This window comes from Pygoscelis adeliae, unplaced genomic scaffold, assembly GCF_000699105.1.
Source record: "Pygoscelis adeliae isolate BGI_AS28 unplaced genomic scaffold, ASM69910v1 Scaffold294, whole genome shotgun sequence".
In the NCBI taxonomy this organism is placed as follows: domain Eukaryota; kingdom Metazoa; phylum Chordata; class Aves; order Sphenisciformes; family Spheniscidae; genus Pygoscelis; species Pygoscelis adeliae.
The window spans coordinates 2,955,289-2,968,199 of NW_008824722.1; the positions used below are offsets into that span (position 1 = coordinate 2,955,289).

The window sequence follows — 12,911 nt, forward strand, 5'->3', positions numbered from 1 at the left end:
TACTACAGAGAGTTTTAGATCAGACTTCTAATTCTCTTGACGTATGAATTAATCTCTTCACCAGTGCACATTAAATCCATCACCGTGAGGCTCGAGCACGTGCAGAACAAGGGAATAGGTTCATCCTGCCGCAGCGCAGGGTCTATTTCATGGCCCAGTGGCATGTGCTGTCGTCGCGCTGTGCACAGCACGCCCGGGCACCCCTACCACACCCTCATCATTTACAGTCTGTACTGGGGGTAACCAATATCACCATTTCACTCTACACTCCAATTTGAGAAATTAGCACATAATTTTGTCAGGTATAGATCAGAGGAAAATATGTCATCATCCATTGCTTCAAGGTCAAACACCATTCATCAAATAATCAGCCTGCCATTCACAATATCCTCTGACTTACAGCTCCCATTGAGAGATTATACAACATAATAAAACCTTTTTTTCTTCGCACAGTTTTATTTGATGTTGCCAAGTTTGTAAATGCATGGCCACAGACTGCAGCAGCCTTCATTTCACAGGTCCTTCAAGGGCCCAGTGGTTAGCTGATCACTTCCAAACAGCAAAGGTTTTAATATTTTTGTATTGTTTTGAAGAGGCAAAGTACCCCATCAGGCGCCCATTAAAACGCACTGCTCTCAGTGGGACATTCAGCATGACGTTGAAGTATTTGTGGAAATACCGCAAGTACCGCAACAACAGCAAGTGCTTCATTGATGGATATTTCCCCTTTAATAGCACCCATTTTTTACAGGAATGATGTATATTACCAGTTTGTAACACGTGATGGCATAGTAACTTAGCATTACCAGACACTGATATAGAAGGCGTGGAAGGTCTTTTTAATCTATTAAAACTGTGAATTATTCATGTAAACTTTAGGGAAAAAAGTTTTTAAATGCAAAAATTGTATCACAACACAAGTATATATGTTTTTAGGTAAAAAAATAAAAAATAAAAAAAACCCATAGTCATTCATTTTGAATGTCACTGTATTCGCACTGAAGGATGTGTCTTACCATGAGATGATACTTCATTTCTGAGTCAACTGGTCTTCCCGCTTCCATGCAGGCTGTGAACCAGGAGATATCCAGTAGTTCAAACCTGGAGCTGTCACCTACAGCCTGTCCTCTCAGCCAGTCCAGCACCTCCAGGTAAGAGTTGTTCTCAGCCACAATATGAGTGACAGAGTCACTGTCAAGAAGTACACAAAAAAAAGTTCTCTTTTTTTCCTGAAGCCAACTGTACACAGATACAGAGCTGCTATTTCCATATTTACTTACCATGCACTTCCTGAAAATTGTAGTATATATTGTATGTTAGGATGTGGGAAGCAGTTGCATTTTCATATCGCAGCATATCTATTCCAGCCACCGAATCTGCTTTGAGGAAAGACTTTAGCCTGACAGCTCCTCTAAGTGCAGCATTTTCTTTCTTTCAGCATCATTTGGCTTCCGTAAGACACTATCCTATTACACATTTTTTTGCAACTCTGAAAATGTGTCTTGCACAAGCAGTACCATAATGAAAAGGCTGCTTTACGATACCTGACAGCACCTTCCCAATATTCCTGATCAATGAAAGAAAGCTTTACAGTATTAAAAAGTCTGTTAACAATAATACTTTAAAGCTTTACAGCTAGTAATGTCTTTTTGTAAATTTAAATTTTCTGTATTTACATTAAGCTTTTTACATATGGCATTGTCAAATGTTCATGACTTAAATCTTATGAATTACGCACTCCATCTAAAGACCACTTCCTTGCTACTAAGAGGCCAGTCTCTTACAAAACTGATACCTTCCTTTAGTGAATATAAAATTTACAGATTGAGTTACTGTTCAATAGATTATATGGTGTACACTGCTTAAAAATACAGTAGCACAAAGGTTATTAGACTAAATTTTGGTTGATGTACTAGAATAATATTGGAAACAATCCCATGATAGTTCACGATTAAAAAGACACAGTTCTGCACCTTCCACAGGAAAATAATGGACAGGGACAAAGTTATGTTTCAAGAAAAAATTACATACATACTTAGGATGATCTGTAAATTTCTACCTGGCCTGCTGATGTTCCTCAGCAAGTTTAGAAAGCTAACAACTTGGTAGGAAATTTTGAGTGATTCCTAGTATTCCCCCTCTGCACACACCTCAGGAGGGTGCTGTCACCCACAAAGACAACAGATAAGGGAGGAAACTATTCATTTTCATGAAACCTGTAGGACCTCGGTATCTCTGAAATATATGCCAAAATTAACTGATATCAGTCAACAGATTCCTAAACTTCTTGGGGGAAAGGCACAGCCAGTGTCTGTATTTGACTTAGTTTTTACAGAAATAAGCCTAGAATTGGAACATAAATTGTCCTGATGGCAGCCGCCTCCATTTGCAAGCCTCTGTAACCTCCTGCTAGCCCATGCTGGTGACAGCCTTGTGCTTATACAGTAAATTTCAAATGGACCTGAAGGATTGCTTTGCAGTCCTTCTGTGACACCTGGAGAAGTTTAGCCATCAACCTGTCCAACCAGACAGGGCACCGCTGGTAGAGATAGCTGGTTAGTATGGATTTTAAAAATGATGTGTGCTAACTGTTAAAGGCGGACTGCGCAACCTTTCAAAGCAAACTACTTTCTAGGAGACCATCAAAACCCCTTGGCCTATCCATGTGACCCTGATTCATACCAATAATCACCAATTTCATTAAATCACAATGACAAATACTGGAGTCACCCCATAGAAAACTGCTATCACATAACTCTCCAATGCATTAAATGTACTATATTTTGGAAACATAAGAAATGGATTGAATGTACTATACTTCAGAAATATGAAAAGTGTCATGGTATAGCACAATTTTTTTCTCTCCATATTGTGCAACTTGTAGAATGGAGTCCATTGAAAAAAAATGAATCCCAATTTATTTTAATCTAAAAGATTACAAATCTAGGTTAGGTGAACCTCCATGAAATACTATTGGTTTTATTATTATTTAACCCTGCTAGGTTCTACTTTAATTAAACTGTCACATCTTTACTTGAGTAAAAAAAAAAAAAAAAAAAAAACAGTTAGAGACATAGAACTTCTGCTTCCTGTGGTTTATTTCACTTTATATAAAATATTCATATGTAATGTATTTGTACCAAGCTGCAGATCTGGGAACTTTGCCATCGCTATGCTCGCAGCAGCAGTTTAGCTGCTGTGCACCAGTTTCCTCTGGTACCTGTACAGCTGTGCTTTTTTCTTGGCACAGAACATAACAAATTTAGCATTTCCTCTGGCATTTTCAAAAACAAAAATCAACAGTTGAATAGTTCTGTTTTATCCAGTAGCAGCTAAGCTGAAATTAAACATAACACCTGCCTTACATACAACTCACAGAAAGTCTGAAATATTGGCAATAGATACCTGTGTGTCAAAGCAGCCCAGATAAAGCCTCTACTCAGTCCTCAATGGATTGTTAATGTAGGATTCAGAACAGCCCCGTTCATTTTTTTTCCCTGACAATTCAATTAGTTTTGTATCAGATACTAATTGCCTACTTCTGTTCAATACCTGCTTGAATCTTGCTTTACAAATTATTTCATCCTCCCTTCTTCCTCAGGCTTTCAAAGCTGATGGGATTGAAAAATCTGTGGAAATGAGCTTTTATAGGGAGGACCCAGTTGCATACTATCTGCATACAGATACAAAGAAATGATCAACACTTGCTTTTCTTCCACCTTTTCAGAGGACCTACATAATGATGTAGCTTTTGGAAAACTGCATAACGATACAACTAGCACTCATGAAAAGCACTATGAGGTGCTTCCTTTGGAGGAAGGCTTCCTTCAAAATGAGTTTGCTTATTGAAACACCACCAGACAAATCTGCAGCTGGAGTATATTTTCACCCTGAAACGCCACATCTGTGGTATTTTATTCCTAGTTTTTTTTCTCCAGTGCTCTTCCAGACTGTACTAAAGTGTAAGCCAGTAACTTTGAGACTCACATCAGCATATTACTGACAGGAAGTTAAATATTAGAATACCAGAGATGTTCTAGAGAAATGCCCCCCTCAACCCATCCCATTTTCCATTCCTGTACATTTAACTTTTTTTCATTTCAGGAATTGGCCATTATGTTTAGATTAATCTTAACCTGACTTCAAGGGGGAAATAAACAACAGCTAAAGACATGATTCATTGATTCCAGTGAGACCATACAAACGTATAGAAACATGTCCCATGAAAAACATTCGCAAGTTCACACCTTACATTTTTTTTCCATGTGAGAAGCAGCACACTGCAAAATGCAGACATATTAAAACTGTCAGACTTAAGATAAATTAGAACCACAGATTTTAGAGGTAAACAATTAGAAATTTTGTTAACGTTTGCATTCTGCCTGCTCTCTGCCCAGAAGACAAAAGAAATGAATCATGCTTTAGGAACACCCACTGAAATCCTGAAGCATCTTTACAGTGGGAAGAGCAAAGTACATCCACCAAATACACAGGCAAAAACTTCAACCGCAGTCACTTGTATGACTGCATTCGTTAAATTAGAATGCTTCAAGCAGCATTACTACACGTTATTTCTACACATATAAATATTTTCATACCTTAGCTCACTTTCTACTCTGAAACCTTTTCTTCTTGCCAGCTCCATCAAAAACATCCTTCTGGTCACCCCCATCTTCCTCTGCATAATGAAAATAACACACTTATTGAACTTTATTTCATAACTGCAGGAAAGGTTTGGGGAATGCATCCCTTTCCGCCTCTTCCTCTGGGAGAATACAGCTGGAGCTCTGATCCTATCCATGATGCGAGGTAGAAGTGTTTTCACTTGGGTAAAAGGGAGATAACATGATTTCTGCCAGGCAGCAGCTGTATTTAATGTCACCACCCATTGAAGTAATTTTCTCCTGTTTCCCCTCTGAAATCAAAAACAGGTGCTACACAAGCAGAAACATCACTTGCTTTCTACCAGCTGGGACTTCCTGCACAGAACTACTCCAGACAGGTGCAAATATGCTTTCATTCCTTAAAACAGCCATTACCTATAAAGACTTTATCCAAATAATATTGATCATAGCAAAATTATCTCAAAACATCAACCAGGTCTTCAGCTGGCTTAATGGCCCAGTTCCATCAATTCCGCTTTCAAATTTTTTCCAAATCTCACTTTTCCAAATTGCAGGGCACATTAATTTTCAATGTATTTAATAACAATAATAATAATTCTTATTGTTAGCTAGGAACTATCTCTTAGAATACAACTAAATAACAGTATACAAATATGTTGTAGAATACCCTGTACACTTGCTACTTCTGTGTAATTAATTTGATTAAAAAGGTATAGGGTTTTTTAAGAGAGCAAACAAAAAATAAGCTTTTGAAATTCAATTTACAATAAAAGAAATCCTTTGCTGTTTTGATGCTAAGGCAATGAAAGACAAAGAGAAAGCATTAGAGTTGTGATTAAATATACCTTTGGCGTGCATTGCCAACATTGCTTTCTACTATTTGCCCTGGAATGTACTGCTATCTGTGGCAGGTACAGTAGGGAAAAGGTAACTACCTTCCTGCTTTTAAGCACTCAGTGACGTCCAAACAACTACAGAGGAGATTATGGAGGCTATGTACCATCCTCTCCTAGAGGATGGGGGATTGGTCATCAGAGAACGATGTTAAAATTTGTTGCAGACATTGTGTTGGATCCAGTTAGGTATCACCCTGAATTTCCACCAGAGCAAAGTGAGCGCAACCAACCAGGTTTACAGCACATGCATCTATTTCAGCACAAATCTACTTCAGTGGTAAATATCCCCATTGCCATGTCAACTTGGATTTTTATTCTTAGTATAGCAGAGAATTTGGATTTTACCAGTCCTTCAGAATGTGTCAGAAATGTTATATCTTGCAATTCTCATTGCTCATGATCAGGAGAGGAAGAAAGGTGGAAAAATCCTGCCTGAGTCAGATCTATCAATTTTATTTTCAGTCATTTTATCACGGATGGATATACAACCCGAGTTATGGAAAAATGAGTCAAAACCTGTTTCCTGCAATTATGGCCATGAGTTTAAAATTAAATTATAAAAGTATTACTGACATTTTCCCAGCCCTATAGCCCTTGCTGCTTCAACTATATTATCACAGATATAAAGAAACAGTTTTCATCAGAATAGAAACTAACCATCAAAAATTAATATAGAGCTTTCAGCTCTGGGGTCTTCCTGAGGCCATGAAGAAGATATATACATAGTTCAGTACATAGACTAGACTCCATTAATTTCTTCCCTTGCCTAAGGATAACCCAGAAGCCAAAGTATCTATTCCTGTTTCTGATTCATAACATTAAAATTCTCAAAATAAATCATTTCAAGGTTATTTTGAAATTATATGAGATATTTTCACAGGAACGGGAAAATGGACAAGCAGACTTTAAGAGGTTTAAGCAAAAGAATAGCAGCAAGGAAGAAAAACAAATTAATAGTGGAGGGTCTGGCTTTAAGGCTGAGCAATCTGTTTTGGTTGCTCCGTGTCTGTTTTCCAGACTACTAATCAACCATTGAACACTGGCCATCTCCCTGTTTACAGCCTTCCTCAGCTTGGTAAAACACTTTACTTCATCTCAAACCCTACAAGGAATAACATATTTGAGAACAGATTCTTTACATATGTTAAACAAAGTCTTATTTTATGTTATAATTAATTCAGCGCTCTCAAACATGTAAATATAATTTCCCCCAGTGTAACATCAAGATGCTCAGTGCCAGTAAAATCCTTCTGGCATGAAAAACCTAAGTTATTATTCCTTCGTGTTACTGTAATAACTCTTGAGCCAGATTTTCAAGGGTATTCAGGTGCCAAAAAGCTGCAAACAGAGGCCTAGTGGGATTTTCAAAATATCTAAGCAACCTAGGCACCCGGCTCCTTTGGAAATCAATTTCTGGCTTTGAACCTAATGCAAAGAGATTTTCTCTGCCTAATAAACACAGTATAATATCATTAAAAGGTCTCTGCCAATGATGCAATTTTGTTAAACATACCTTCTAAAATTAACAGGATTTCCATATCCCAGATGAATGAATAACCTACTCTCCTACAACATTACATTATAATATTTTTGACAGTAACACAGAAAGTAGAATATGCATTAGGGAGGGAGCAAATACAGCAGAGAAAAAGCTCGTCTTTTATTTATGACAAAGGAAAAGTGTCCTGTTATCCGAGTCATGACCACATAGCACATGTAATACCTTACTCTCCACCACATGTGATTAGTGGCCTAAAACCACAGAAACTTTCAGAAATTTTTCCATCTAAGCAGAGTCTCCTGGAGTTCAGAGTAGTTCACATCCCTGGAGGGAAATCTAGAACAAATTTCCACGTTCTGATGTTCTTGCTGTGGATCAGTTTTGTGCACTATCAAAAGCACAGATTAAGAACGAGATGTACACAAATGTCGATGGGCATTTAAGTAAACATCTTTCATCACTTGTGATGTCTGTGCCAACAACATCATCCCAAGCAGTCCTTAAGCAGTGCCTAGTACAGACCTCAGCCTGAAGCAGAGTAATGATCTGGCTTCAAAGGGGGTTTCCTTGGGAGAAAAAGTGCAGGAACACACAATTTTTGGAAAGCACAGTTCGGCTCCTCTGAATTTCAGTATTCGCACATGCTTTCACTGCACCTTCTTGATTATTGTCAGATAGTCTTTTAGTGCCCTGCTTTCATGTGAACTGCATTGTAAATATTTTACAAAATGTTACTTGCCCATTTTATATAGCTTTCCTGTGAAGAGTGGAGAGTGGTGAAAGGTGCTTTTAATACACAGCTGCAGTATGCTAACCTTCAGAGAAAGCATCTCTCAAGCACCATCAATAAAAACTAGATAAGTGATGGTGGTATCCAAGTTTTTGGATACCTCTTTTTGATTTCACATAGGCTTAACAGTGTTTCACACAGTATTGTTTCACAAGGATTAATTTTTCTTAGCTTTTTCATTTTAAAGTGTCTGGTAATTCAGCATTTTCCAGTGAACATTTCATGCAAATTTTAAAATCCTTCTGCTATTTGTTTTTGCCCAGATGTTGCCATGACTTTGCTTTCTGGCCTTCTTGGCTGCTAAGCTTTCCCTTTGCTGTTGATACCTGTTCTACCAATCTCTCAATGCCTAAAAATAATATGGCAGGTGTTTTTCCTGGTTTTAGTAAAAATTTTGTGGAATCCAATTACATTTTTAAATGAAGTTATTACATAGAACTTTTCTATATTTGTACCACTTACACTTAGCCAATGCACAAACTTGAAGGATGAACATATACCAAAATATAAAACATTTAAGAACTTTTTTTGTGTAGTTTTATCTCTTACAAACAAGTACAATTACAATTGTAATTACATTACAATTCCATTGGACAAAAGGGGCCAATACCTGGAATTCCTGGATGCTGCTACCTGCACCAGCAAACCTTGTTTGAACATATGTTGCATGACTCTATTTCTTTAGTCCCTATTTTTTTCCCATATACTAATACATAAGTTATTACAAAATTAGCATGGTAAACCAATCTGGCTAGCCTACAAAATAAAGAAACAGAACATCGTGCTGTTACATTTGATTCCAGTGTTTTGAATAAATGTACTATTATTCAAGAAAAGGAAATGTTGAAAAGTATATTCTGTAAACATTCAGATACATTTAAAAATCAATTCGCCCTCATCCCCTTTGGTGTTTATATTCTTTGAACTACTGGAACATTTTCAGGGGGCAACTTTGAAGTATACATGTTTGAGTTATTCACATCAAAGATGATAAAATACCCAGATGACCAGGAATTTTGAAAAACTGATGAATTGATAGTATGCTTTGAATGTGCTTACTTGGCTGTATCATGGTATTTGGCATGTAAGATAAAGTAGGCTTAGAGAGGACATGAAATCTTGTAGTTGCTGTCATCAAATGTACAACATTTCTGATGTATGTGGTCAGAATAGCTGCTTATTATCTTTTTCTTTTTTTTCCCCCCAAATTGGAGATGAAAACCTGAATAAGAAGAATGTGTTTAGCAACATCTCTCAAAAACTGCCATGTAGAAATCATACCAAGAGCTGACAGCTTCTTTAACTGATTGTATACACAGCTATTATAGAAAGGGTTTGTTCTTCTAAGACCTCTCTGAGGAAACTAGGGAATAGCAATATCACAGTCCTGAATAATAAAACAGAGCAATAGGATTCCCCCTTACAGCACGGGGAAAAGTAATTGATGACAAATCCTGGCAGGAACTACTTCTTACCCACATCAATATGCCTATATTCCCTGGGAACTATTATTTTCACTCTTTCTTCAGTCTCTGTTCAGTAACAAGGCTTACAGTTGCTCTCTCTGGTTACTCTACTAATGGTAGCTGCTGCTCCTTGTTGTGATTGTTACTGGACTATTCTTTAATTTTTTGTCCTGATGCATCAATGGTTTTCTTTATACTGCAGTCTCATGAGAGCCTCGTGAACCTCCCAGCAACAAGCAGAGACATATCTGCATAATCCCATCAATATACATGGTCAGGCAAGTCCTTTGACAGTTATGCATCTCTTCCAAACATAGTTTACAAAGGTAAAGGTCTCTGGACGTTGAGTACCATTTATTTAGACTCCTACACTCATCTCATTGTCAGTATTAAGGACATTTCCATTAATTAACAAATACCAAACAATCTTTCAGAGATGAGGAGCTACACAAATGGTGTTGCATGGCCTATATTTAGGCAGCTTAAAAGATTATTTCTCTCAATGATGACCAAATAAAGTTCCTGTGGACATTTCGGAAATTTCTTATATAAAAAGATAATACTAGAAAAGAATACAGTGTCATATAAAAATTCTTATCCTGCCACCTTCATTCTCTCATAAAGAATCCTTTTTTCCTCCCTCGCTCCTCTAGTAGGACACTGCTAATATAACAGCTAAATTGACCATGTATCTTCTTTTAATTAGTTGTTACGATAGTTACTAGATGGTAGAATTGATGCATCTTGCAGTAACACTGCCAATCCAGTTCTAGAACTATTTACATTACAGAATATACAAACAGCAGTATGTGTGACACTTATGCCTTCTACACTTACTGAGAGTAAAGCATGATGCATTTAATAAAGGTAGATGTTCTTAAGCCAAAACAATGAAAAACAGGAAAAGGTTATTGCCATGTTTCACATAAAGCTTTCAACTACATACTCAATTTTCAGTAGTACAGGAAAGCTTATTTGGCTTGCAGCTCCCACATCATCAAGCTGAGGAGAAAATCAGATGAGGTATTATAAAAGAGAGGAGAAAATAAGAGTAAGTACTATAGATAATGTTGTTGCAGAGGGAAGAAAAACTTATGAATAATATTATGCAGTATGTCCCCTTGTCCTCTCAAAAGTTTATGTGAATCACACCAAGATAAGAAAGTTTATCTCACTTTCTGGCTATTGAGCAAAAGCAACAGGTAATGGCTAACAGTACGGTGAGTCCTGACAGCGCTCTTTCTGCATGCTCTGCCGAAATCAGCTATAGGAAAAAGTCAGAGCCAGCATCAGAGAAGCTGAAATAATTGCTGATGAGGATTACACATATCTTTGTGTTATCTCCAGAGGGAAAAAAAAACAGATGTTCATCTGAGTGACGTGTCGTCAATTTTGCAGGTGAAGGAAAAATCAGTTAGAAGCCTTTTTTATTCTAGAAATTTGAGCTGAAGGAAGTTAGAAAGCACAGTGGAATGGGGCAGGATTCTCACCTCTGATTTATTGAGGTTCTGAGTTCCACTAATGCAGAACTAATTACAGCAGAAGTAACCTAGCTGGGTGATTAATTCATAGCAGGAAAGAGTTTGCTTTATCCAGCTGGATTTTTTTAATCCAAAACCACTCTTGACACAGTTTCCACAAAAGCGTTCTTTCCATTTCTTACTGACTTCACCTATAATTTGGCAGCTGCCTAGAGTATCACAGAATACTTTTATTTTGCAGTGTGGATTAGATGGCTCTACCTTTCATTACAATGAAAGCTAATTTTTTTCAACTGCATAAAAATTTACTTCTCAAAGCCACTGGCAATTCATTTTCCAGGCTAACTCAAAATTTCCTCCCTCGTTTCATCTTGCAGAAAATTCAATATTACTAAGTCAATTCAAAGTTGCAATAGGCCCTGCAAGGCCTGTCCCAGTGTAGCATTGCATACTTAGCTGCAAACATGTTGATCGATCTTTATAAGAAAACCACACTCTCCCTAGATATATTTGAGAACACAGCCTTTAAAGCCTTTCTGACTCCTTAAATCACAGACGTAAATCTCATGCCATTATTTTATGATGCACACCAGCTTATTAGGAAATTCAATCACAAGTTTTGACACATTTTTATACTATTCAAAGAGACAGTATAATTCCACCTAATTGAAGTACCTGTATTATGAGCTTTATTCCTCCTTCCCATATTTCTTACTGTAGAGAGAATTCAGTTTTAAGAAATTAAAGCTAATTTTCTGCTACATGAAAAGTCAGACTCAACGTGCTATCACAGAACTATGAATGGAGCTGGTAATTCAACAGTTAAGCGACAAATCAGAAGACCACACCATACTGAAGAACCTTCTGTCAACAAGATTCAACTTCTTTCTTCCACTAAGATTTCCTATATCCTTCTGGGTTTCTATTCCTGTGCTAAACTAATTATTATCATATATTATGAAGCATGACAGCAGGAAGGATATAAAGCAGGTAAATCTATTTGTGAACGCTGTTCTGTTACAACAGTTTACTCAAAATTTTACTACAGATACATGCTGTTTATCATTTAAAGACATTTTAATTTAGTCACTTTGCACTTCGTGATGTTATTAAAGACATAATTCAATATCATAGTTTTCTTTTGCTGTTGGCAAATCATTATAAGGCTTACAATGCCCTGGAATTCAAAATGTCATGAATACAAGCATGAGACACAGACAAATTTAGCCTCCGTTTTGTTTAACTGTGTTGAAATATGTGGAATTACAAAGACGTAAAATCAGGCCAAGTTAAAGAGAAAGGCCTAAATCTGGAGACTGTGCTAATTGTTATGGAGACCAGGTACCAGTAGACTCCAAAGTTATCACATAGCCAAGAAGAATTATTTTGACAATATTACTACATATGTGTTTTCAAAACCCAGACAGCTTATTTCCAGCTATTCTAGGCTGCTCTTCTACAAGCTTGATTCAAGCCCCATAGAAGTGATACCGATCTATCACCCAGCTTTCACTGTCCAAAGCAAATAAGTCAAGTAGGAGTATTTAGAGAAAATCTCCTGTAGATTTTGGTAGTTAGGCCAGGCCACTGATTTACTTGCATGAGGCACTGATGAAAATAGTGCTTTTTCTCTCGTGTAGTCTTACCCACTGGTCTGTGCTGTGCAGACTCATTGCACAGAACACCTGAATATCCCAACATAACATGCATGGCAATGGCACAATGGCCTTCAAAGAATGAAGAAGCCATGGGTATAACAACATACACAGACTACAGCTTTGACAGCTGTAAGTGAATGCATATCAAAATCATGTCAAGAAGAAAACGTCTACAGAGGAAGATACTTCAATAGTAGTGAACTACTAAGATGAAAATAATGATGTAAGATGTAGTCATGCTTTTAAATGTATGGGAAAGTAGTCCAAGATGTCTCCCAGGTTATTAGTAAGAAGAATCTTACTTATATAAGCAAAATAGGACATGATATAGAAACCATATATACAGACTTTACTGAATAATTGTGACGTACGTAAATGTCATAATCACTGAACCATGTAGTTAACCGATAAAATTATAATTTGCTAACAGTATGTTTTTATATCTACAGAAAATTTGGACGTCAGTCCATTATGTTGTGTAGGCATCTAATAAG

At 37.0% G+C, this 12,911-nt stretch overlaps 1 protein-coding gene across 1 annotated transcript in view; it reads right to left on the reverse strand.

The window, feature by feature from the left end:
* DNTT (DNA nucleotidylexotransferase) overlaps positions 1 to 4,801 on the reverse strand; it is a 98,124-nt gene extending 93,323 nt beyond the window's left edge. The window contains exons 1-2 of the mRNA XM_009323260.1: positions 4,599 to 4,801; positions 1,017 to 1,191 (exon numbers count right to left, since the gene is read on the reverse strand). Of these exons, the coding sequence (XP_009321535.1) occupies positions 1,017 to 1,191; positions 4,599 to 4,801 (378 nt within the window). The remainder of the gene's footprint in view (positions 1 to 1,016; positions 1,192 to 4,598) is intronic.
* Between the last annotated feature and the right edge of the window lie 8,110 nt (positions 4,802 to 12,911).